The sequence below is a fragment of the Anolis carolinensis genome, chromosome 1 (genome assembly GCF_035594765.1).
Source record: "Anolis carolinensis isolate JA03-04 chromosome 1, rAnoCar3.1.pri, whole genome shotgun sequence".
Lineage (NCBI taxonomy): Eukaryota > Metazoa > Chordata > Lepidosauria > Squamata > Dactyloidae > Anolis > Anolis carolinensis.
Window position 1 is genome coordinate 262,388,738 of NC_085841.1, and position 27,513 is coordinate 262,416,250.

The following is a 27,513-nucleotide window of genomic DNA, read 5'->3' on the forward strand; positions in this document are numbered from 1 at the left end:
TCAAAAATAAAATGACCTCTAGCCACAGAGTCAGGAAGGAAACTGTAGTACTTGGCACAGATACTATTCAACATGCAGTGCTGGAGTGTACCCCTTAGCTGATGCTAGTACATTAAACACAGTAAATTAACAATCACTGGGAGCATCAGTTTGCATGCTAAAGAAAGTATGCCCCATACCCTGTGTCTGAATACACACACACACACACACACATATTATATCATAGTATTCAAAGACTTATCCGTTTGTTTCAGCATAAAAAAATAGAGGAATCTTGTAGCATCTTTGAGACTCTGTAAAAATAAATTTCTAGCATAGGTTTCCAAGGACTCCGATTTGTTTTATCAACTATTACTGGATTCCTTGGTTTGGAATGATTTCCTTTTCTCAGTCTCCAAAGTGCTGCTTGTATCTTGTGTGTAACCTACCATGTGGAGTTGCCTCAATTCCTACTAGGATATGGAATTAGATCAGAGGTGGGGATAATGGTTCCATCTTGATATAATTGGATTGCAGCTCCCACCAGGCCTAGCCAGCATGGCCAGTAGTGAAAGATTAAGAGAACTGCAAAACAGCAACATCTGAAAAGCCATGGCATGCCAACGCTTGCAGTAGGTGAACACAGGAAATGGACTGATTCCAGGAGTAATCTGCCTTGCTAAAAAAACTGAGAAGTGATATAAAGGACTTACACTTAATGATTGCCAACTCTGAGCCAAAGATTGCTCACTGATATTTCACAGAAAGCATTATAGTTTTGTGATGTTGTAAAATCCTGCAGCATCTATTTGCCTGGGTCCCAAAACCATACCAGTTTTTAGATGCGCTGTCAAGCTTGAACTTCAGGAAAGAACTGACATGAGGAGTGAAGCAGGTGGCTTCTTTTCCCTCCCTCCTGGTGACCTCTATTCTCCGTGAGGGCATACAATAGCTGTCAAGCTCAGAGAAGGGTGGAAGAGACTGAGACAGTTCAATACTTGCTGAAGCATGACAGAACAGAAAGTCCTGCCCTTGTACTTTCATACTCCATGCCTGGCTGGGCAGTGGACTGGGCTGATGGCCTGGCAATGCTATCATGGGCTGAGATAGGTCCAGACCTCAACAGCTTAATGGGACAGACTCAAAATCCAGTCTTTGGAAGCTGCTGCCCCTGATCCATCACATGTATGAGAAAGTAGAGAGTGATGTGGTGTCAGAAGTTCATGAAAGACTCATTGGAAGATGAGAGTGCATCACTTGTTAAACTATATATCGAAGAACATTTATATTGGTCTTGCTGGTGCTGATACAAAAGAAAAGATGGATTAAAAGTACAATTAGCAGATGAAAATGAATGATTAATTTTCCCACCCTTACTGACTTTCCACCACAAATGACCTCTTCGCAGAAGGGTCTAGAAATCCTGGTTTGTTTATGACTGCTCTTTCCCCCCTCTGGAGTCTTCTATATTACATACAGAGAACTTTGGTGAGTAGGATTTCAGCCTTTGCTTCATTTTGCAAGAGGCAGAAGACAGAAGCACTAAAAACAGCTTCTGTAACTTCAACCTTCTAAAAAAACATGTGAGAGAAGACCTTACTCCTAAATCCTCTATCAGGAGCAAAGGGCCTAAAGGAGGTTGCATTTCTACCTGTCACATTGCACCTGCTTTGGACTAGGGAAGAAAAGTTGGGAGTCATTAATGGTCATACTGCTAGTTTAGGTAGTACTGCCTACCTAATCCCCAATACCCCTTTGAATTGCCATGTGGTATGCATACTTACACACAAAATATCTTAAAATTCTCAAGGGGGCATGCTAGATGTAGTCCCTGCATTTCAAGAGGTTGGACTCAATGCCCTTGTGATCTCTTCCAGCTCTATGATTCTACTTGACTCCACCTTTGCCAATTTGGCATCACCTCAGGTGACCTTGTCCTCCAGTTCATCAGCTACCTCTCATGGGATCCCACGGTTTTACTTTGTGCCCAGTGTCTCCTTGCCCATGAGTTTTGAGCTTAAAATAACCTACATCACATATATTGAGGAGCCTGCAACCTTCTGCCTGTGTTTGTCAACAATAAGTTTTACTTACTCTCGTTTCTGGTTCCTGAAGTAGAGGTTTCCATGAGCGAAAAGCATAATAATCTCCCTCGCTGGATGAAGAAGAGCTGTCACTGACTGCCAGGAACAATGCAAGCAGAGTGCCTTATTAGTACTAAAAGCTTCCTCCTTCATTTATAAAGCTCATCCAAAGTAAATAAGGTGCCTAAAACATTTCCATGTGCAATCAGAATGTTTAAAAATGTACTTTTACCGAAGCCCACAAAAGAACAATGTAATGCATTTTGCAGAACAAGCAATACTAAGCAGCCTGCATAATTTATCTCCATTTAAACACAATCGCTCTATTTAAAGTCATGGGGACTGATGCCATCATTTCTGGAAAGGGCGGGACAACGGGGGAGGCCGCTGAATGATAGAGAAGAGGAGCAGCACAGCTTGATGCCCAGAGAGGCGGTGGAGGATGTGATGGATTAATTTACCTACCAGTCTCTACATCAGTGGTTCTCAGCCTGTGGGTTGCCAGATGTTTTGGCTTTCAACTCCCAGAAATCCGAACAGCTGGCAAACTGGCTGCGATTTCTGGGAGTTGTAGGCCAAAACACCTGGGGACCAACTGGTTGAGAACCACTGCTCTACATCATATATTACCAGGCATATCTTCAAGCTTGGACATTCACCATTCTTGGATTGTATTTTTATTTGTGGTTGTATCTATTAATAGTATTTATAGTATAGTACAACAATATCCTGCTAGATTTTTTTTAAAGGAATGTGCTACAATTGATTTTTGCAAAGGTGGTGATCGTTGTATTGGATATATTGTATTCTCATCCAGTGGAAAACCTGAATATCATTGGCAAGTTTAGTCCAAGAGAGTTGAGTATCATTGGTCCTTTAAGTTAAGGAGAAGCAAATAGTCATTGGCTAAAAGGGGAACTTAGACATGACTAACACTTAGGTAATTTGACATCATTTTCTAGGTGGGCACAGGTTCTCAGTGTACATCTACACTAAAGACACCAAAGGTATTTTTGCCTGAGCATGCTCAGACTTCTTTCTTATGGATTCCTGTTCTCTAGCCTTCCAGCTCCCATCACACTATGGGAGTGAGTGGGAGTCATAGCTATTAGTCAGAGAGTATATAGTTGTCCTCAGGAGTTAACTGTGATGTATTAATATCAGTTGGCGCAACGGGTTAAACCACTGAGCTGCTGAACTTGATGACTGAAAGGTTGGTGGTTCAAATCCAGGGAGCGGGTGAGCTCCCGCTGTTAGCCCCAGCTTCTGCCAACCTAGCAGTTCAAAAACATGCAAATGTGAGTATATCAATAGGTACTGCTCCAGCAGGAAGGTAACAGCACTCCATGCAGTCATACCGGCCACATGACCTTGGAGGTGTCTACGAACAACATCGGCTCTTCGGCTTAGAAATGGAGATGAGCACCAACCCGCATAGGACATGACTAGACTTTCCATTCTTTACATGACCTCACCAGCAGCAGCGAACATGAACTTTGAACAGGGGAAGACTTCTCAGAAGGTCATTTGAAGTAAAGAAATGATAGAATGGCAAACCTAAGATATAACCCTATTATTGTCAATGCTCTTCTTAAAATCCCCCTTATTTGGGGTCCACAGTAGCACAATGAGTTAAACCCTTGTGCTGCAGAACTGCTGACCTGAAAGTTGGCAGTTTGAATCCACGGGATGAGGTGAGCTCCTGCTGTTAGCCCTAGTTCTGCCAACTAAGCAGTTCGAAAACATGCAAATGTGAGTAGATCAATAGGTACTGCTTCGGCAGGAAAAGGCAAAAAGATGCTTCAAGCAATCATGTCGGCCACACAACCAGGAGCTGTCTATGGACGCAGACTCTTTGGCTTAGAAATGGAGAAAGAGCACCTCCCCAAGACCCAGATATAAGCACCGCCTCCAGAGCCGGAAATGAAAGGAGAACCCTTTGCCTTTGTCTGTGTATTTGTGTCTCATTGTATGTCATTCTAATCAAGGCATTGAATGTTTGCTTGCGTCTGTCTGTTTATATACTGTAATCCACTCTGAGTCGCCTCGGAGAGAAGGGAAAAATATAAATATAGTGTTATTATGATTATTATTTCTTTTCTCAAACGACTGAGATAGGTAAACTTGCATGTCATTAAGTACAGTAGTTAATTCCAGCAGAGGTGTTGCTATGGGTAGCTGGGTGAGGGTTTCCTGTTGAAATAAGAATTCTGTCTCATTAATACACTTTTTCTTCCACCCACAGAGCACAATACTGAAAACAACTGACTCTAATACCCTTGTTTTCGCTGTACTTATATTATTTTGCTATCTTTCCTTCGCCTTTTCTTTTGTTGCCTAAATTGTATTTCTAAATGAAGTTTTAAATTATTCCAATTCTAGAAATTTAGGGAATAGAGGAAAATTTCACGGGGAGGCAGAATTCTTGCTTTCTGGGGGGCAATGCCCTTATTTTACACACACACATGCTCCAAAATAGCAACACTCCTGATTTCCAGCATGCTTGGACATGAATGTATCCCATGTCAGCCCTGTTTATTAAGAATACATTTCTGAATTTTCTAAACACAATAAACAAATTTATGCCCATGAAGAGGTTTTTAAAAAACAAAAATTGTGTAACTCTACAATGCCATTAAGAAGATCTGAGTCCCTATATTGACAGTGCTGGAGGTTTCGAGGAAAACAAACACATACCTGAGGTTGATGGGGGTTTTGGGGAAAACACAAAGGAGGCAGAAGCATCTTTATTTAATTCTCTGAGTTTTGCTTTGGTCGCTATGGAACGAGCAGCTAGAGTTTTGCTAGTTGCTGAAGAATCAATAGAAAAGTGTCTTGTGTACCTAATTGGAAGAAGCAGATTGGTTGTGCTGTGAGACTTATCCTGCTGAAAAAGTGGCCGTGAGCATCAGTTCCATGCTACCAACCCACTCAGTTAGATCCCTTTAACAACTTTATAGAGCTGATGCAAATATAATGTCAAATCATTTATCTTGAGACACAGAAACTTAGTTACTTGATACACAACAAAATGAAAGCTCATGGAAAGTCATCCTTCACATTCAGCTTATTCTAACAGAAGCAGTTTTCAAATATTGCTCCAGCAGTCCTTACAACAGTTAAACACAGCAGTCCAGGATTATGATACCCATTATTGCCGGTGGAAGATGGGAAAGATGAAGCAGAGAGAAACTCTGGCTTGCCTAAGGCCACCTTATGATTTTTGTTGCATGATCTGAGCTCATGTTACAATTCACACAACTCATTGCTGAGTGGACAGGTATCTACCACAAGGCCAGTAACAAAACTTGGGAAAGTAATATTTTTGGAATATATTTTCCAGAATTTCCTAGTCAGCATGGCCATTGGTAATACTGGTTGAGGATTCTGGGAGTCATAGTCCAAAAAGAGTACCTACCCAGTCTCTGGAGAGAAGCACTTTGTAAAGGCAATCCCCAAGTTACAAACATCCAATTTACAAATGACTCATAGTTAAGAATGGGGGTGAGACAACAGGAAGTAAGAGAAATCTACCCCTAGGAAGCGAAATTTCCTCCTGAAAGAGTTATCATGAGGAAAAGGTGGTTCAACTGAAGCTTTATCACAAATCTTTGTTTCCACAACAAGCCAAGTTTCAAAAAACTCAATTATCACAGGGATGAAACATCACAGGGGTGTTAGCCCTTCCCTATGCTTTCCAAAACTAAAAAGTATATATTTTTGGCTGGAGTTAACACTTAAAAAATGTACCTGTTCCGACTTAACATACAAATTCAACTTAAAAACCAACCTACAGAACCCATCTTGTTCATTACTTGGGGACTGCCAGTACTGTGATGCCAAGGCACGATGCTTGATTGTGTTTCTGAGAAACCAGAGACATCCAGATTGTGCCAGAGCTATTAGATACAGTTGTCAAGTGTGGGAACGTTCTGCTTGTTGGTAAGTTTTCTCCAAAGCTCTGTGCTACAATCATTTGCAAATGTCTGAACATCAAGCTTTCCCAAACATGATAAATATTACAGTGTACTTCAACACATGTAGGGCAATATTAGATCCCTGCAATTTAAACACCTACTTCTTGCAAAGCTGTCTTTATTGGCACTTTCCTGGCCCACCTTAGAATGCTATTCAATATGAAAGTGGTGGCTAGACATGTGATTTACAATTCAGGAGTGGCTAGGGAACCTTTTCACTGTTTTCCCTTAAGGCTTCAGTGTGCCACCACAAACATAATCAGGAAGAAACTTCAAAACTAAGACCCTTTTTCTTATACAAACATCTCTTAAAAAATGGGGTGAGTCTTAGAAGCACAAGTGTACCTCATGCATTTTTGTTGGTGGTGGTACTGAAATTAGGGTGCATCTTATAATTGATGGTGTCTTGCAATTGAAGAAATATGGTAATTGCATTCTGCTGAGAATCTGACCCTCTAGATGTCATCGGATAACAGTTCCCAACGTTTCTTCCCACTGGCTATGCTGGCTGGAGCAGCTGGGAATTGTTGTCCATCAATATGTGGAGGGCCAGCTGAGGTCCACCTGTCATGAGGGTTTCCTTCCACTTGGCATCACTGGCTGCAAAGTGCAGACACAGAACCCTCCATTCCATAAAGCAGTGGTTCTCAATCTTTGGTCCTCCAGGTGTTTTGGACATCAGCTCCCACAATTCCTAACAGCTGGTAAGCTGGCTGGGATTTCTGGGAGTTGAAGTCCAAAACACCTGGAGAATCATAGAGTTGGAAGAGACCTCACGGGCCATCCAGTCCAACCCCCTGCCAAGAAGCAGGAAGATGACATTCAAAGCACCCCCGACAGATGGCCATCCAGCCTCTACTTAAAAACCTCCAAAGAAGGAGCCTCAACCACACTCCAGGGCAGAGAGTTCAAGTGCCGAACAATTCTCACAGTTAAGAAGTTCTTCCTAATGTTCAGGTGGAATCTCCTTTCCTGTAGTTTGAACCACTGCCATAAACCATGTCTATTCCAGGGACTCACCAAACCACAACTCTCAGAGGCCAAAATGGAAGTTCATAATGGGAGCTACCACTAGTAAATATACAGGTAACATTTACCATAAGGAATATGGAGATTATGAGAAAACATAAGTGCCTGAACAGATATTATGTAGAAGATGGCAAAGAAAAGAACAATTAGATCAAACTGGTTAGCAGACCTGCAGCCGTGATGGAGAAAGGGGCCAGAGATGTGAAATTTCACAATCCCGCCCCCCGGCATCCCTTTGAGAGTTTTGCATATTCTTTGAAGGGATGGAGCAAAACGTTTATGACTGTGTGATGTATTTTCAAATGATGCACACAGATCCAAGTAAGGTGGCCTTTTTCAGTTGTCAGATCATGATTGGCACACTCAGTGTGCTAATTAAAACTGGGACCACCTGTACCGGTTTATGTCAGAGCCTTTGCAGTTTTTCAATCTGGATTCGAAAGTCCCACACAATTTTTGCATGTTCATTTTCCACTACCTTTGAAGGTTTGTGATCCCACCAGTTCTTTACTACTGGCAGGTGGTAATTGTGATCTAAGTTCCAATGAATCATTTGGGCCACATAGTTGTGCCTCTGTAGTCTGTGCAATTTTCTTGCAGCAGCTGAGGATATGATCAATGGTTTCATCACCTTCCTTGCACAGCCTGCATTTTGGGTCATCAGCTGATTTTTCAATCTTAGCCTTAATTGCATTTGTTCTGATTGCTTGCTCCTGGGCTGCAAGGATCAGGCCTTCTGTCTCCTTCTTCGGTGTTCCGTTAGTGAGCCATAACCAGGTCTTCTCCTTATCAACTTTTCCTTCAATTTTGTCAAGAAACTGCCCATGCAATGCTTTGTTGTGCCAGCTATCAGCTCTGGTATGTAGTGCAGTTTTCTTGTACTGATTCTTTGTCTGCTGTGCTTTGAGAAGTTTCCAGTTATTGACTTCAATTAAAGCAGGTTCTTCACTTTTCTTTACATATTCTTCCAGTGCATGTTTTTCTTCTTAGACTGATTGTTTTACTTGTAAACGTCCTCTTCCACCAGACCTTCTAGGCAGATATAGCCAGTCAACATCACCGTGAGGATGCAGTGAATAATGAATGGTCATGAGTTTTCTTGCTTTTCTGTCCAAATTGTCCAGTTCCATCTGTGTCCAGTTTATGATGCCAGCAGTATATCTTATGACAGGTATGGCCCAGGTGTTTATGGCCTTGATGGTGTTGCCTCAATTGAGCTTGCTTTTGAGATTTTTTCTGACCCTTTGAGTGTATTCTTTCCTGACCAGTTTTCACATGTTCATGCTTGATGTTGTCCAACTGTAATATGTCCAGATATTTATAGGCCTCTGGCTGGTGACACTTAATTGCTTGGCCATCAGGCATATTTATGCCCTCACTTTCAATGATTTTTCCCTTCTTCAGTGCCACTGTCAAACATTTGTCCAAACCAAACTCCATCGTGATATCAGTGCTAAAGATTTGGACAATGTTAGTCAGAGACCTGATTTCAGTTTCATTTTTCCCATACAGCTTCAGGTCATCCATGTACAGCAGATGTGCAATTTTGTGAAATTTCTTAGACGTTAGATAGGCTAGGTTTGTTTTTTATAAGATTATTGATGGAGGGATCATGGCAATGATGAAAAGCAGTGGGGACAATGAGTCTCCCTGGAAAATTCCTCTCTTGATGTTGACAAGTCCGTAGTTTTCATTTCCAACAAACAGTTCAGTTTTCCAGTGCTTCATTATATTTTCAATAAAAGTGCAAATGTTTTTACAAATCCCAGTGGCATCTAGGCACTTGATGATCCAACTGAGTGGGAGTGAGTCAAAGGCTTTTTTTTTGTCAATCCATGTCATGTGAAAATTAGTTTTTCGGCTTTAACGGTTCTCCAGAATCATTTTGTCAATTAATAATTTGTCCTTTGTGCCCCTGCTTTTCGGTTTGTTGCCTTTCTGTTCATTTTGCAAGATGTTTTTTTTTCTTCAAGATAGTCTTGAATTCTGTCAGCTATGATGCCAGTTAGTAGTTTAGACATAGTGGGCAGATACGTTATTGGCCTGTAGTTTCCTGGTGCTGCTCCTTTTGCTGGATCCTTTTGTATCAGATATGTTCTCCCATATCTGAGTGAAATTAAAGTGTCTAACCCCCTGGTAGCGCAGTGTGTTAAAGTGCTGAGCTGCTGAACTTGCAGACTGAAAGGTCACAGGTTCGAATCCGGGGGCAGAGTGAGTGTCTGCTATTAGCTCCAGCTTCTGCCAACCTAGCAGTTTGAAAACATGCAAATGTGAGTAGATCAATAGGTACCGCTTCTGCAGGAAGGTACCGGTAACAGTGCTCCATGCAGTCGTGCTGGCCACATGACCTAGGAGGTGTCTACAGACAATGCCAACTCTTCGGCTTAGAAATGGAGATGAGCACCAACCCCCAGAGTCGGACATGACTGGACTTAATGTCAGGGGAAACCTATACCTTTACCTAACCCATTAGCACTATGGAGAAACAAACCAAAACAAAGTCTATAATGGCCCGCTCATTGCTCAGGATAAAAAGGACCACGGTGGATGCTGTTGATTCCGGACATCCATCGACAAGTGGGCTACAGAATCAAAATACAACTGAACAGTCACAGAAGCAGCAGAAATATACAATGTCAGAAAACTGCACTATTATTATTATTATTATTATTATTATTATTATTATTATTATTATTATTAGTTATGCGCCACTTTTCACTTCACAAGGAGACTCAAAGTGACCTTATTGATTCATTCATTTTAAGACTGAATTTATACCTTCTCTTGACCAAAATGTCTGATTCTGCATGCTTGCACTGGTCTTGCTGAAAGAAGAGGAGGTCTCTTGAAGGCATGGTGAGCTCATTGTATGCAGTACCCTCATATTCATCATCATCACTGTCAAGTGGAAATTTGTCCAGTGAAAGGTCCAGGTTATCATAGTAGGCCTCTGCCGTAGTTGTGAACTGATGAGAGTTTGCATATTGCGATATCACCTTGGCAGATGAAGCAAAAGGAACAGAAAGTTATTCACCAGATCTCTGCTGCTTATTTCTTTGTATTCAAATGCTGACTTTCTGCCAATATTTTCAAACTAATCTATAGTTTGACATTTTAAGAAAACAAGGAAAAGAAAAAAAGAAAAGGCTAGAATTGCCCAGAAACAATATTCTGAGAAATGGCTGAAAAGGGATAAAAATAAATGGTATAACACAGTGGTTCTCAACATGTGGGTCCCCAGATGTTTTGGCCTTCAACTCCCAGAAATCCTAACAGCTGGTAAAGTAGGTGGGATTTCTGGGAGTTGTAGGCCAAAACACACAGGCTGAGAACCACTGGTATAACAGAAGGGAGATTAAGTCCAGCAGATGCTGGGTGCTTTTTTCTCTCTCAGAGTTCAGAGCAATGGGAACTGGAATGGTTTGTTCCACAGAATATTGTCACAAGACACGCTAGGCACAGCCCGTCCATGAGGCAGTTAGATGCCAGAACTGATGTCCATCTGGAGAGCAGAGCTGTGCATGGTATGTGGCTTACTCTACAGCCCTTAAGGGAAGGCCTCACATGTAGTGAAGAAGGCTCTCCTGTTACCCAAAGTTTCAGGAGTTACAAGTAAGATGCATCCTTCCTAAAGAAAATAACAAAGTCATAAGGGGCATTGCTTCCATTCTATATGTGAAACAAAGCAATTTCACCTGACCACTGTGGTCATAGAGGATGGTAAGGCACCCAGGACCTGCCCTGAAAAAGCGTGGTCCAGACAACTCAGCCAAAGGCTGCTGATGAGCAAGGCTGGCTGCAGCAGACCAAATCTGGAAAACACAACACAGATTGAGAAGGTTTATTAATAATTGTGCACAATAGCCTATAATTCATGTTTTGTAACCCAGTGCCTTGCATCTTCATATATGTTCAGTTGTAACTCAATAGTATCTTTTTAAAAAAACAACAACAGGATATTCCAACTTCACAATTTCTCTGAAAACAGGAGGAGGGGGCATGCATTGTCAATTTGCACAGATTTCTCCAGCTAGGGAGTGGGAGAATGAATGAAGCTTGCTAACATACATTCCAGTATCATAATGCTATACAGAATTGGCCAATGAGGGATCCTTCTGTTTCTTTACTGACTGTTAGATCTGCAGACCTCAAGAGGCATGGCTTTTTTTTTTTTAAAAAAGAAACTGTTTCAAAAAAACATGTTTTCCTCTGGAAGAACTAAGCTTTTTGCCTTCAGTTTAAAAATAATCAATTTTTAGGTAAGAATAAACTATTTCTGGGTTTTTTTCTTGGAACTACTCTGGATATTCCATGAAAAGGACAATGCCATCTGTTTATTTATTTATTTACAGTATTTATATTCCACTCTTCTCACCCCGAAGGGGATTCAGGGCAGATCACATTGTACACATATAATGCAAACATTCAATGCCATATAATATAGAACAGAGACAGAGACAGACGCAGAGGCAATTTAAACCTTCTCCAGCTTCCAGCTTCCTGAGGGTATGCTTGATTCCGGCCACAGGGGGAGTAGTTGCTTCATCATCCACTGTGACGGCAACTTCCTCATTCCAACGGCGGCTGGATGATTTTTATGGTGTCGTAAATTGGTCTCCTCACATATAAGTGGTACCTAAATTTCCTACTTGATAGATGCAACTATCTTTCGGGTTGCTTAGGTCAGCAATGAGTAGGGGCTATATTTTATTTTTAATTGTCGGGTGCTCACCCTGACACGGGCCGGCCTCGAACTCATGACCTCTTGGTCAGAGTGATTTACTGCAGCTGGCTGCTAACCAGCCTTCACCACAGTCCGGCCACAGCTTTTGTTTGTTTTATAAATAATAACCCATGAACTTGAGCAACAGATAGGAAGTTTTCTTCCATCTGCTTTCCCCCTCAGGTCCCTTCTACATTGCCATATAATCCAGATTATTAAAGCAGATAATCCACATTATCTGCTTTGAACTCGATTGTATGAGTCTACACTGCTATATAATCCAGTTCAAAGCAAATAATCTGGATTTTATATGGCAGCGTAGAAGATGCCTCAGTAACAGCCAAAGAGCTCTTCCTACTGTTCCATTAAATGCATTTTGCCAAAACTGATGATCCTACAAAATGGGCTTCTCTTGTTATTACCAAGGCTACTTGATAAACCCTGACCAGGATTCTGCATCAAGAGTGGTAGCTACAAGCTTTGTCATTGTAACTACATCTTCTAACAGTGAAGAAAACTCACTGCTGAAAAACCAAAGCAATAGCGCCTAGAGCATATCAAGACAGAGTTCTACCTGGAAACCGAGCTGACTAAACTGAGATCGTTGAACTTTGAAAATATCATGAGAAGATATGATTCACTAGAAAAGACAAAAAATCATGGAAAGACAGAAGGAACTTGGGACTTGGAAAAGAAGATGACAACATTACAAATAGACTCAATCAAGGACAGACTCAATCAAGGAAGCCACGGCCCTGAATCTGTAAGTCCCGAGCAGGGCTGTTGATGATAGAGTGGCTTGGAAGTCTTTTATTCATATAGTCACCACAAGTTGACGTCAACTTGAAGGCGGTTAATAACAACAATGTACTGAAAATTCTCCTTTGCTTAGCAACAGCTAAGCCCAGGCAGATTCTATACCCCCGCCAAAAATGGGCAACAGTCAGCTTTTGCTTATCAACCAAATTGACATCACACTGAAAACTGGGAAATATGAGGGGTCCCTGATACTTACAGTAATATGGTACTGCGCAGGCAGAATCGTTCCACTTGGGAAACGGTAGATGGAAACCGGGTGCCCTCCAACCCATTGTTGCACATGGTAGCCACTGAGGTCTATCTCCTTGTTCAATGAGGAGTTGAAGATTCTGACAAATTTGCCTCTACGGTGGACACTGAAAATCTTTACAGGACCTCCTTTTATAGAAGAACTAGAACACGAAATGGTGAAGAAGAGAAAACAGACTGATAAGACATTGGGCTCTTCCAAAGTGGTCTAAAGAAGCATATGCCTCATAGGGTTTTGCAATTTGTTGTTGCTTCTGTTTCCATTAATTTTATTCCTTTTTGGTGGATGACTTCAGAAATTTCATTGATCCCTACTAGTGCTCTTCCAAAGATTTTTTTAAAAACCAGGAGTGTGATTTGCTGAGGTGATCTTACAGTTGAAGGCCAATATTTTCCCTCCTTCCTTTTTTTAAAGAGAGTTGCAGTGTTATGGTGTAAAAGTGCCATTTCACTGATTCACTAATGCACAGAGGCGCAACAACTCTTTTTTAAAAAGAAAATAGTGTGTTAATTTTTGCGAATTAATTTAATTAAAAGAGGTCTGTTAGAAATGAGGCAAATGGAATGTACGTATACACACACACACACACACACACACACACACACTGTGTGTGTGTGTGTGTGGAATGTCCAGGGTGGGAGAAAGCACCCTTGTGTCAGGACCATGTGGCCAAACAAGGATGGTGAGAGGAGCTCATAACCCTTAGCTTGTGACTGGAGAGCGTCTTGCAAAACCGAGAGCAGGTTTTACAAGCTGCCGTGGGAGACGCAACATACTAAGGCCTGACCCTATGCATCAGGCTGTTACTGGAGCGCCTTGTGGAGTAGAACCGATGTAGTTGGGAGGAGCCTGGCTAAAGGTATTGGCAGCTGAAAAGGAAAGATGTTGGAACAAGGAACTATGTTGGTACTGTGGTCAGTCAGGACATTTTGCCAGGGCCTGCAATGCCAAGGCCAGACCTCTCCTAGGTCAGGAAATAGAGAAGCTTTGGCCTGAGTGGACTCACAGGTCAGATAGAAGGATCCTTGGAGCCAAATAAGAAAGATGATTTGTAGATGATGGTGTCCTTGCAAGTAAGCAAGGAAAAGTTTTGTCCAGTTGGGGCCATGATTGACTCTAGTGCCCCAGAGAATTTTATAGACCAAGAGTTTGCAAACAGACAGGCTATTCAGTTGCAGGACCTGGTAGACCTAAGCTCCATACAAAAGACACATGGGAGAATGCTGAAGTCTGGACCCATCTGGAGAAAGATAGTTCCTGTTACCATGACCATCCAGGGCCATATGGAAATAATTTTATTCCTGTTAGTGGATGTACCAAACTTTCCATTGGTATTATAAATACCATGGCTGGCCTTCGATTGCATGCTCACAGCACAAAGTTCTATTTTCACACACCTGGAATACTGTGTCCAATTCTGGGCACCACAGTTGAAGGGAGATGTTGACAAGCTGTAATGTGTCCAGAGGAGGGCGACTAAAATGATCAAGGGTCTGAAGAACAAGCTCTATGAGGAGCGGCTTAAAGAGCTGGGCATGTTTAGCCTGCAGAAGAGAAGGCTGAGAGGAGACATGATAGCCATGTACAAATATGTGAAGGGAAGTCATAGGGAGGAGGGAGCAAGCTTGTTTGCTTCTGCCCTGGAGACTAGAACACGGAACAATGGCTTCAAACTACAGGAAAGGAGATTCCACCTGAACATCAGGAAGAATTTCCTCACTGTGAGGGCTGCTCGGCAGTGGAACTCTCTGCCCCCGAGTGTGGTGGAGGCTCCTTCTTTGGAGGCTTTTAAGCAGAGGCTGGATGGCCATCTGTCGGAGGTGCTTTGAAAGCGATTTCCTGCTTCTTGGCAGGGGGTTGGACTGGATGGCCCATGAGGTCTCTTCCAACTCTATGATTCAATGGGCAAACTTCAGCCCTCCAGGTGTTTTAGACTTCATCTCCCACAATTCCTGGCCTCAAACCCCTTCCTTTCCCCCCTCAGCCACTTAAGCAGCCGAGGGGGAAAAGGAAAGGGCCTGAGGCCAAGAATTGTCGAAAGTTGAAGTCCAAAACACCTGCAGGGCCAAAGTTTGCCCTTGCATGCTCTATGGTCAAGTCTGGCAGACACTAACCACAGAACTGCCCTACAGGACTTGGAGATTTTTAGAAAGATTATATTAATCAAACCAATGATTACTCAAGTCCATAAAAATTAAACCTGCAAACATGGAGGGCCAACTGTATTGTTTTTTCTCATAGATGAGCTCTTCCAGGTTCCTCCACTCAATTTCACTTACCTTTTGCTTCTTTCTGTGGAAGCTACAATTTTTTCTCCATCTGTCAGTTGTCCAATAGTAATACCAGCCTGAGCAAGTTTCCATTCATCCAAAGCTTGAATTGTAGTTTTGGAAAATTAAAAATAATGTTGTCAAAAATATCGAGAGAAGGGAAATGGGTTAAATATTGCACAGGGTAGTTGCAGCAGCATACTTTTACAACAATAGTATTAGCGATATAATCTTTGCTTATAAAATTTGCTTACCAAATTATAAAATTTGATTTTTCAGATCTAATAAATAAATTATTTGTTGTTGTTGCTCCCTATAATCATGTGGCAACCTTATCCCAAAGTTTTCTTGGCAAGATCTGTTCAATTGAGGTTTACCATTGCCACCCTGTCAGACTGAGATAGTGTGACTTGCTAAGATCATCTGTGGGTTTCCATGCCAAGTGAGGGTTTGAATCCTGGTCTCCCACAGTCTTAGTCCAACACTCAAACCACCACACCATGCTGGCTCTAAATAAAGAAATAGCATGACAGATTTAAAAGTCTGTAGCCTGTGTGTAATGTATATATTAAGCTGCCACTCTGAAGATTTCTTTCACTGAAAAGATGCCTATAAATTGACTGATTGTTGATTAACCAATCAATCAGCCAGCCAGTCAATTGATAGTTGACTAGATTAGCAAAATAATAATACCTTTATTCTTATATCCCGCCCCATTTCCCCAAAGGGACTCGGGACAGCTTACATGGGGACCAAGTCCGATAAAACAAAATTACAGCTATGTCAACATAAAATACCTTACAGTACAATAAAATACCATCTAAAAACATATAAAACATCATAAAAACATGATCCCAATAACAACCAGTCTATAGTCAGGCACAGAGGGTGTGTTCAGAGTTGAGAAGGCTGGGCAGGGCCTATAGAGTATGTTACACGGGGCAGGTGATAATAAAGTGCAAGCGCCAGATATTAAGTTAAGGCTAGGGGAACCAAGTCATGTTGAAACCAATTAATCAAAGACACATTAGAACAGTCAAGTTTTCAGACCTTTCAGAAAGGTGGTCAGGGTGGAGGCTAATCTAATCCCCTTGGGGAGGGAATTCCAGAGCCTGGGAGCCATCACTGAGAAGGCCCTCTCCCTCATCTCCACCAATCGTTCTTGTGATGGCGGTGGAAGTGAGAGAACGGCCTCTCCTGAGGATCTTAGAACTTGTGCAGGTTCATAGCAGAAAACGTGGTCATGAAGATAGGCTGGACCTAAACCATTAGGGCTTTATAGGTGATAACCAGCACCTTGAATTGGGACCGGAAACTTATCAGTAGCCAGCGGAGCTGTTTTAATAGGGGGGTAGTCCTCTCTCTATAATTCACTCCAGTTAGCAATCTGGCCGCCAACCATTGTATTGTTGTACCAATTGTAGTTTCTGGGCCATCTTCAAGTGCTGCCCCATGTAGCGCACATTGCAGTAATCCAATATGGAGGTAACTAAGGTGTGGACCACTGTGGCCAAGTCAGACTTCTTAAGGTACGATCGCAGCTGGCGCCACCACCGATACCTGAGGCCAGAAGGACCCACAAATTATGGACCTGTGTCCTCAGGGGGAGTGTAACTCTGTCAAGCACAGGTTGCCACCCAATACCCTGATTGGCCACACAACTGACCAGGAGGACCTCTGTCTTGTCAGGATTAAGCTTCAACTTGTTTGCCCTCATCCAGTCCATCACAGTGGCCAGGCACTGATCCAGGATCCAAAGGGCTTCCTTGGAGTTTGGTGGACAGGAGTAGTAGAGTTGAGTGACATCTGCGTAGAGATAGCACTGAACTCCAAAACTCCAGATGACCTCGCCCAGCGGTTTTATGTAGATATTAAAAAGCATGGGAGAAAGAATGGAACCTTGTGGAACCCCACAGGACAAAGGCTAGGGGTCTGAGCAGATGTCTCCCAGATTCACCAACTGAGTGCGACCCTACAGGAAGGAGCAGAGACACTGCAATGCAGCGCCCCCAAAACCCATTCCGGAGAGCCGCCCCAGAAGGATGCCTTGGTTGATGGCATCGAAAGCCACTGAGATGTCCAGGAGAACCAAGAGGGACACACTCCCCCTGTCAAGCTCTCTGCAGAGGTCATCCACCAAGTTGACCAAAGCCATCTCTTTACTGTGTCCAGGTTTGAAACCAGACTGTGATGGATCCAGATAGTCAGATGTGTCCAAGAATCCCTGAATTCAAAATGCAAATGCAGTTTGTGCTCTACTTAGCGGGATAAAGGTACAGAGGGGCAGAATACCATTTTCACCAGTAGATTCAGACAAAAGCAAACTGGGTTGATCTTTCCAAGTTTGTCTGTTCTTCCTCATTAACTACCCTTGCCATTTTGACCATACCCTGATGTCGCTTGGCCACACTTATCCCTGTTATCATCTGTGAATTGCTGAAGGGTGTGTATCACTGCAATTGTGACTCTTCAACCAACCAACCAACCAATTCAGGACCATTTATTTTTAAGAGGAGGAATCTGAACCTACCTTTTTCTTGTTGGGTGTTCTCTGTTTCCGATGGCAGAGCCAAAGAAGACTCTGTCGTTTTGGTTTCAGTTACAGAGGAAGTGGGATCTGATTTCTGAGAGCTGATGTTAGCCATTGAGGATTGTTCAGAGGGCAATAGACTCTCAAATCTCGAGCTGCAACAGAGAAACAACATTCTATGTAGAATATTCATAGTTAGACTGTTAAAAAACCCTTCAGACATATTTCCCAATATGAGTTCAATACCTCTTATTCAAAATGCTTGGGACCAGAAGAACTTGGTATTTAAAATGTTTTTTGGATTTTAGAATACTTATGTTAGCACATAATTGGATTATCTTGGAAACTGGATCCCAGTTTTCTGCATCCATGTTATTTGAATGCAATAAGGAATTAAATAGATACAAAGCAATATATTTGGCAAAACCAGTTTGGACGTGATGGCACAGAGACTCCTGGGGATGCAGATGTGTGTATGAAGAATGCCCCAGATCCCCAGTGGTGGATTACCACTCCTATCCTATCTAACAGCAATAAAATTTTCTTATTTCCTCCAATAAATAAACAACAACACATCAAAATTTCACTTTTGTCTATGTAATTTCTTATACATCAAAAAGACATATGATTGGTTATGATGCAATGATAGGTAAAGTAAAGGTAAAGGTTTTCCCCTGACGTTAAGTCCAGTCGTGACCGACTCTGGGGGTTGGTGCTCATCTCCATTTCTAAGCCGAAGAGCCGGCATTGTCCATAGGCACCTCTAAGGTCATGGAGCGCCATTACCTTTCCATCAGAGCAGTACCTATTGATCTACTCACATTTGCATGTTTTCGAACTGCTAGGTTGGCAGGAGCTGGGGCTAACAGAGGGCGCTCATTCTGCTCCCGGGATTTGAACCTGGGACCTTTTGGTCCGCAAGTTCAGCAGCTCAGCACTTTAACACACTGTGCCACCAGGGGCCCCATGATGCAACGATACTGATGCAATGATACTGATTAGTTATTGAGGAAATATATTCCCTCTCCTTTTTTTTTTTGCTCCCGTGTTGTGCTGGCTCCAGTGGAGCGAGAACACTTCTGCAGCAGTTGGCCGATGCTTCCCCCATGTGATGGGAGAAAAATCGTCGCACCACAATGGCATGTGGGGTGGCAAAGTTGACCATGTGCCTAGCATTTTGCCACACTTACTGTAATAAAGCCCTTAAGTATGCATTGTGTTCAAATACCATCAATGGTGGGCTTTGGGGCCCTTTAACACTACAGAACTACATTGCACTTTAACTGCTATGGCAAGATGTCTGGAATCTGGGGATTTGCAGTTTAATGAGGGACATTTAGAATTCCTACTCAGGCAGTAGTAGTGCTGCACCAAATTACAAACCCACAGGATGCTTCCATGGCAGTTAGTGAACATGTGGTAGCATTTCAAAGAACGCAATTGACACAACAATTGTGTAGTGTAAATGGGCCCCTGGACTGATGTTAAATCCAAAATATGAGATACCAATAAAAGCACAGTTCCACAAAGTTGTCTTTTTCTTTCGTTTCCCCTCCCTAAACAAGCCTTTGTTGTCAATAGCAGACTACCACAACCTATTCAGCCAGACTTAAAGGTGGGCAGCCCTTCTGTTTTCTAGAATCTTACTATTTGTGTTCCAGCAGCTCAAATCAGAATTGAAATCTGATCTTTATGTGACATTTCCACATTAATATACCAGAAATATCAGAGAAAATTCTGAGAAATTCTTTTTGTCTCATTTAAATTAACAATTTCTTGACTGTTTTATGCAGAGGTATTCTGACAATAATTATGACTATTATTAAGTACTATCATTGTGCATAACATTGTAGCATGCAAAAGACCAAGTCCCTGCCTTAAGCAGATCATAATCTATTATTTGATGCAGGGACCACAGAAAAAGGCAATGCAAGTGAAGGGAGGGAGGGGAAACCAGACAGCAAAAAAGCATTACTTTCAGTTACATGTGACTAGGGCTAGTTACAAGGTTAGTTAGAAAAGTTTATGCCTACAAGGAAGAAGGCCAAGGTCTTAATGAAAACAAATTTGCTCGTGTGGTGGGCACTGGATTTGAAAGATGGGAGGAAGTTAGCATAACACAAATGTTTGGTAGAAGGCAAGTATTCTGCATATAAAAGGCAGTAGAGGAGAAATCAGGATGGTGAAAAACATGGGCAGAAATAGATTACTTGGAAACCAACCAACAACCTACAAAACTGGCCACAAACTTGACAGCTTAGATCTCATCTACCCAATACTCCCTGAAAATGAAAAGATAACCCCAAAATTAACCCAAAATGGCAGCTGGAAGTGACATGACATCCTTTCCAGTTCCTCAAAGATGTTGATATGACTTGTTGGAGGATGGGAATTGTCACTTCCTTCCCTCTCTCCCTCGGCACAGTTGCACAATCCTGTACTACATTAGGTGATTCTAAATAAAACACAGGTAGGCTATTTGCTTCTTACTAAGCCAGGTTCAAAATCCCAGTGCCAACCCCAACAAGATTAGGGCCCAAATATTTTCAAGAGGAGCATCAGGGAAGCTCACTTCTATGTACCTGTGGGGACTTCAGCCATAGAGGGCCTTCGCCATCTTGCTCCCTGGGAAGCAGGGAAGGTATAAAAAGAAGGGTTGAAACTCTATGGAGAGGGAGATGGAGGGTGGTGGTGGAGGAAGAGAAGGGATCTACGCTCATTGATGCAATAACATGTTTCATGCGTATGTCTATGTTTGATGTTTTTATAATTTTAATGGTTTAATCTACAGTTATATATTTTTGATTTAGATATGTGATATATTTTGATACATATGTGAGGCATTGAATTTTGCCATTTATTATGTTGTAAACCACTTTGAGTCCCCCCAGGGGTGAGAAAAGCAATATAGAAATGCAGTTAATAATAATAATAATAATAATAATTATTATTATTATTATTATTATTATTATTATTATTATTATACACTGTGTGTCAAACAAGGAAGAAAACTGTTCCAGTTGTGGAATATCCTTCCATGAATGTGTGAGTGGCACCAATTCAATTCCTTCATGTTTCCAAAGACATTTTGGCTGAGCTAATTTTTTAAAAACTTCACTGCTGTTGTTGATTGCTGCCTTTTATCTGATTTGACAACATGTTTGGGTGGTTTTAATGTTTTAATGACATTTAACTATATCTGGACATCATCCTAGTATCCCTGAGAATAAAGTGTAATTTCAGTAAATTATACAAATCAAGGATACGTGTTTCCCTTTCCCATCTACTCTATCCAATATTACTTCCATTTGTAGCTGAAATTCTACATCATTTCAGGATAGTGTAAATATCTGGCAGCAAAGTTATGCATCAGTTTCCTTATACTGAACACCACTGCAGCAAAGCAAATGTGGATCAATGGTCAATGTGCATGGCTTGCAAGTTATTGTGTGCTATGCTCAAAGGCAATGCATAGAAGCAATATGTATTTACATGCCATTCTGTGTACTTTGATATGCTTCCACATGTTCAATGGTCCCATATACACAATTCTATTTACATTACCATGAGTTGGCAATGAATGAATAAATAAATGAATGAATGGATGACTTGTTTATTGTACTAGTCATAGGCCATGGCATCAAATAATATACAACTTTTAAAAGTACAGTATACCAATGTAATGAAATACTCATTTATTGGTAGCAAAAAGAAGACACTCATGATCAGGGAACTATCTGGAATGGGCCATGATCTACATTTTTAATAAGTATTCAAAAATATTTGACAGATACTCACCTCAGAAAGGTTGCTTAATTCCCCCATTCACCCCACCATCATATTTCTTGTCAGAGAGCCTGTGATCTGAAATTACCTTATTACTGAACTTTCATCTGTGGTGCTACTAGCCTGTGCTTTTTGAGCAAATGCCTCTAATCTAGTGATGATTTCCTTTTTGTCCTCATCTGACAGATCGACATTTCCAAACTAAAATAGAGAAAATTGGTGAATTGAATGGAATACCATATAGATAGAATATTAAATTACTATACCAGGAAAAAAGCTATGTTCCCTCGATAGGATCTGCTTAATAAATGCATGAAAGAACCAAGGGCCTCCAACACAGCTATATCATCAATTGTATATGAACTTGTTTTTCATTTTAGGGCACTGTTTTTTCTTTCAAAGGGTACTTTTTTCTTTCATTCATGTGCCTCTGAATATGGTACGTACACACACTGCTTTACTGACCCATGTAGTAGTTAAAGCCTGTCCCAGCACCAGAGACTGAGAAGCACAGGAAATTAAAGATGAATAGTAGAAAGGAATATAGGGGAGAGAAGCAACTCATACTATTAAATTTAAATCATGACATTTTGATTGTCTATACCAGTGGTTCTCAAAGTGTGCTCCATGGAGACCTTGTGGTTCTGCGGAGCATGAGGAACTCTGTAATTCCCTCCTCCTCCCCCTCCAAGCTTTCCCTCCCCTCACCTCCTTTGCCCCCAAAAGCCTTCTTCCTCACTTCCCTCACCCCCAAAAGCCTTTTCCCTTTGCTTCCCTTGCTGTCAAAAGCCCCTTTTCCTCACCTTCCTCAGCTCCCAGATCCTTTCCCCTCACCTTGCTTACTTCCAAAACCCTATTTCCCTCCCAATGCTCAGGGGGTACTTTGTGCATTTTTCTGCATGACAGAAGGGAGTTGAACTAAATAGCTTCTGGGGTGGTGGTGGTGGTGGTTGTTGTTGTTATTATTATTATAATTAGTAGTAGTAGTAGTAGTAGTAGTAGTACTTTGATTCTGTGTCCCTGCATAGAAGGGAGTTGGACTGGATGGCCCTTCCAACTATAGGTTTCTATGATGTTCATGACAGAAGCTTTAAACTACAAGTTTTGTATTTGGCAACCATTAAAATCGCTTTTGTTGTTGTTACATACTTCAGCTGATCCAAAGAGCTGCAGCCAGGTTGCTCATTGGGGCTGTTGGCAGGGAGCAGACAAGCCCCTTGTTGCAGCAGCTCCACTGGCTGCCAGTCTGTTTCCGGGCACAGTTGAAAGTGCCGGTTATGACCTTTAAAGCCCTAGATGGTTCAAGTCCAGATTATTTGGATGACCGCATCCCTTTGTACAAATCTGCCTAGGCCCTGAGATCTTCAGAAGAGGGCCTTCTCTCAGTCCCACCTCCATCTCAAGTTTGGTTGGTGGGAACAAGAGAGCAGTCCTTCTTTCTCGGTGGCTGCTGCTCAACTCTGGAAATCCCTTCTTCCCAGGGAAACGAGAATGGCCCCTTCCCTGCTGTCCTTCCAGAAGCAGGCTAAACCCTTTTTATTCAGCAGCTTTTTAAAGAAGAAGGTTTTTAAGATCAGTTCAGGGGGTGCTGTGGTTGTTTATTCAGAGGGTGTTGTGGGTGGGATTGGGGGGGGGGGGGGGGAATATGAGTTTTAAATGCTATTTTAGTACATCTACTGTTTTTTAATCTTGATTTTACCATACTGCTACTATTTAATTACTTTTTAACTTTTATACTGCACCTTTTAAATTTGCCTAGTGTGGAGTATCAGCTGCCTTGAATCCCCACAAGGAGAAAGGCAGGGTATAAATAAAGATAACAACAACAACAACAACAACAACAACAACAACAACAACAACAACAACATTTCTGACTTATGTTGACCCTTAAGTGAACCTATCAAGGGATTTTCTTGGCAAGATTTGTTCAGAGAGACCTTGCCTTTGTCTTCCTCTAAGGCTGAGATAGCTTGACTTGCCTAAAGTCCTCCATTGGGTTTCCATGGCAAAGTGGGGGTTTGAACCTTGGACTCCAAAGCCATAACCCAATACTTAAATTATTGTACTACATTGGCTATCATTAAAACACTCTAACACCTGACTATTCCATTTTGAAATCATGAACTTCAAATCATTTCTTTGTTTCCCTATGAGTTTCAAATGGTTAAGATCTACAAGTAGAAGAACCTTGTAAACACTCATTCAAAGGCCATAACAGAGTCTGGATGGTCATTTGTCGGGGGTGCTTTGAATGTGATTTTCCTGCTTCTTGGAAGGGGGTTGGACTCTGTGATTCTATGATTCTATCTATGAAGAGTATCAGGCCCAAAACGTCAGATATGTTTCCCAAGGACCTACCACAGCAGTTCAATGTTTCTGAGGTTGCTTTCTTTAACTGAGAAGGATTTGAGTGATGCTGTTCTGGATGGTGTGTTGTGATATGTGGGTTTTGGAGGCTGAAATATTTTCTTCTCATCCTCTTTTGGATTTTGATGGAAGCTGAATTTATGTAGCACCACTGACCTTATGATAGGCATCAACAAAACTGGTGTGCTTTGGTATTCTCCTAAGCCTTAGATCGCTGGTATCTGATGTTATCCTGCTTCCTTTCTCTGACCAGAGCTGCACAAGAAGGGAGGGAAATCAAAAAGAGTTAGGGTTAGCAATCCATCAAATTAATATTTATTTCTGACATTTGAACTTTGCACTTTCCTTAAATTGCAATTGACTGTTTCCAGACCATCAGTCAGGCTGTGGCAAAATTGGATCATGTACCTCCTGAATGCCCTCAGGACATTTAGTTTGCTGGGCTAATTTTAGCTGAACCCTAAAGTAACCTTCTATCATCCTGCCCATGGAAGAACCAACACAGGCTGGGGTTTATTTTCATCAATTCCCAGCCAAAATGGATTGCTTAGGGAAGAGATCTGAAAATGAAAAAGCTTCAAGAACTAGTACTGACTTTAGATTAAGAAGCTATGATTTGTGACACCGAAATGAAACAATCATTATCATCATCATCATCTATATCCTAGTTTTCTTGGAACTGCGACTCAAGTAATTTGCAAATTGAAATGAATACAACAGAGTTAAATCATACAAAATGTCAGCATTAAATCATGACAGCACTCTATTTAAAGCCTTTTCTCTAATAATATTCAGTTCTCAAAATTGTTAGCATAAACACGTTTTTGTCTGATGATGGAAGTAGAGAAAAAAGAGGTGACCATTCCAGCATCCAGAGGAAGAGAGTTTCGGAGTTCAGGCTCCGGCATTGAGAAGGCCCTCCCTTGTGCCCCCATCAGATGTGCCTGTGGGGCTTCTTCAGTGGCACTTCACCACCATCTTTTATTGATGTATAAGGTAAAGGTAAAGGTTTCCCCTGACATTAAGTCTAGTCGTGTCTGACTCCGGGGGCTGGTGCTCATCTCCATTTCTAAGCCAACGAGCCGGCGTTGTCCGTAGACACATCCAAGGTCACGTGGCCGGCATGACTGCATGGAGCACCATTACGTTCCCGCCAGAACAGTACCTATTGATCTATTTACATTTGCATGTTTTTGAACCGCTAGATTGGCAGAAGCTGGGGCTAACAGCGGAAGCTCCCCCCTCTCTCCGGATTCGACCACTGACCCACTGCACCATCATGTATACCCCTGCCCTTTCCCAAGCCAGCTATTTTTCATATATAGTCAGAATCTCAACATGGAAAAGAAAGCCAGCCCTTACAGATATAAGATAAACACCAGGTTGCTGGATCAGATAAAAGATCCATTTAGTTCAGTATCCTATATCCCATACTGAGCAACAACTGGTTGGTTCCAAGGAGCTCACAAACAGGGTACACTAAAGACAGTGGTTCTTTCCTGTTGTTGGATTCAGAAGCACATCACTGACAGATCCATCCTCTATTAATAGGTTCTATTCCCTTTAAAAGTTATATAAGATAATGATCATTGTAAAAGCAAATTCAATACCATTAATAACATAACCTGCAAAAAGCATTATTTGGTCTATTGTTAAGTGATCCTTTGTTCTAGAAGTTTGACGAAAAGGAGTACCCCTTTTGAAAGATATGTCAAGGACAATAACAGGTAACTTCAGGTCATGAGCTAAGAAAAAGAACTCATGGAAAACAGGTCTTCTTCAGTTTTCTCAAAAGAAGAGGTGGAAGAAAAAACTTTTGGTGGACAGCGTGCACCCCCTGATGGTCAGAGATTTCAACTGCAATTCTCTGTACTTTAAAATTGACCCAATCAATAGATGGCAGTCACCATCTCATCATGTACGCAATGTGAAGGGCAGAAAGCAAGAGGGAGGGAGAAAGAATATTAGAAATGATTAGGAGCCAACTAATACAAAAGTGCAAAAATTCTCTTGCATATATGTATACTATATATGTATGTGTGTGTGTGTGTGTGTGTGTGTGTGTGTGTATATATATATATATATATATATACATACAGTATGTGTGTGTGTCTACATGGAGCTGCCAGTGGCGCAGCAGGTTAAACCGCTGAGCTACTGAACAAAAGGTTGGCGGTTCAAATCCAGGGAGTGGGGTGAGCTCCCCCTGTTAGCCCCAGCTTCTGCCAACCTAGCAGTTTGAAAACATGCAAATGTGAGTAGATCAATAGGTACTGCTCTGAAAGGAAGGTAACAGTGCTCCATGTAGTCATGCCGGCCACATGATGTTGGAGGTGTCTACAGACAACACCAGCTCTTTGGCTTAGAAATGGAGATGAGCACCAACCCCCAGAGTCGGTCGCGACTGGACTTAACGTCAGGGGAAAACCTTTACCCTTACCCTATCTTTATGTGTGTGTGTGTATACACACACACGTGCACACTCACACACACAGAGTTTAGTCAAAACCAGTCAGCTGGCCAACAACGTTTTCAGGGTAGAAATAACACTTAATGCAGTTAAGTCCAAAACTGAAAATGAGGTGAAGGAAGAGGAGAGGAGGAAGACCTGCAAATCTGTTGAGTGCTTTGGATTGTCAAAGAAAATGATTTCATTTGGCACTTGGGCAGCAGTTCCCCTGCACTGAGCAAGTACAGTATGTGGGAGTAAGAATATGCAATGAAGAAAGGAAGAATAATTAAAAGCACAAAATAATATTTTTAAAGTTAAAAGACCATGTGTCTGGTATAGCAGGTATATCTGGACATAGTTTCCAGTTTTGAACATCAAGTATGTTTTAATTGTGACAAAGGTTTTATTTGATTTTAATTTTTTTTATCAAGAGCACCATGTCAGCCCACCTCCATTCATGTGGGCTTTCTAAAGGCACATTTGATTAGACAGATGGACATTGGGACTGACCCGGCATAATTGTTCTAGATTGTTGTGTCAACCAGAACAAAATGTTGCAGTATATCCCCTCTCCCAGTTGGAGTTTTTATGGATGAGATTTCTCAACTAGCTAGTCATGCCGTTCCTCAAGCCAGATGTAACATATTTTGCTAGACAAGAATACACTAGATTCTCCAAGTTGTTTTTGGACTGTAACTTCGTACCCTTAGCCATGCTAAATAGAGCTGATGGAAGTTGTAGGCCAAAACATTTGTGGGCTTAATTTTGCCCATCCCTCCTCAAAGTTATTTCCTTTGATCGTCTTACTAAATTCATTTCCTATATCTATTGGGGGGGGATTGAGAAGAGAAAGCTCTTATTCTGATCTAAATAATTGTTTCTGACTGCATGTCCTCAGAGGATCAGCTTTAAAAAACATGACATTAGCAGGAAATATGTCAGAATTACTAAGTGCAAGACATATAATGAGAAGGTAGACAGAGAGTCTGCTTTGAGAATGACCCGCGAGAGGGAAGGGTTGCACTTCACATCCATGATCTACCTGCAACAGCAGTGTGATGGTGGAAGAATTAACTCAAAGTAAGATTTCTGCCCTTTTTTTTATTTTTTTACAAAATTATGTATTTTTCTTATTTTCATGGAAGTGTAAGCATGGTTTTTGAGGGTTTGTTCCCATCATACTGTTTGTGCAAAGTGGGCTGTTAATATGCGGAGGTTTGCTCTCAAATCAATCAGCTTCCTGTCAA

General features: G+C 41.6%; 1 protein-coding gene across 4 annotated transcripts in view; it reads right to left on the reverse strand.

Annotated features, from left to right (window-relative positions):
- The window catches only part of lmntd2 (lamin tail domain containing 2), a 73,076-nt gene that overhangs the window by 3,458 nt on the left and 42,105 nt on the right, over window positions 1-27,513 (reverse strand). For 3 of the 4 annotated variants that reach the window (XM_008108600.3, XM_062967578.1, XM_062967580.1), the window contains 9 exons: window positions 23,971-24,069; window positions 21,536-21,648; window positions 17,662-17,816; window positions 15,141-15,234; window positions 12,808-13,003; window positions 10,765-10,881; window positions 9,848-10,065; window positions 4,761-4,906; window positions 2,074-2,159 (listed from right to left, as the gene is read on the reverse strand). In XM_008108600.3, the coding sequence (XP_008106807.2) occupies window positions 2,074-2,159; window positions 4,761-4,906; window positions 9,848-10,065; window positions 10,765-10,881; window positions 12,808-13,003; window positions 15,141-15,234; window positions 17,662-17,816; window positions 21,536-21,648; window positions 23,971-24,069 (1,224 nt within the window). The remainder of the gene's footprint in view (window positions 1-2,073; window positions 2,160-4,760; window positions 4,907-9,847; window positions 10,066-10,764; window positions 10,882-12,807; window positions 13,004-15,140; window positions 15,235-17,661; window positions 17,817-21,535; window positions 21,649-23,970; window positions 24,070-27,513) is intronic. The other variant, XM_062967579.1, reaches the window with a different exon arrangement.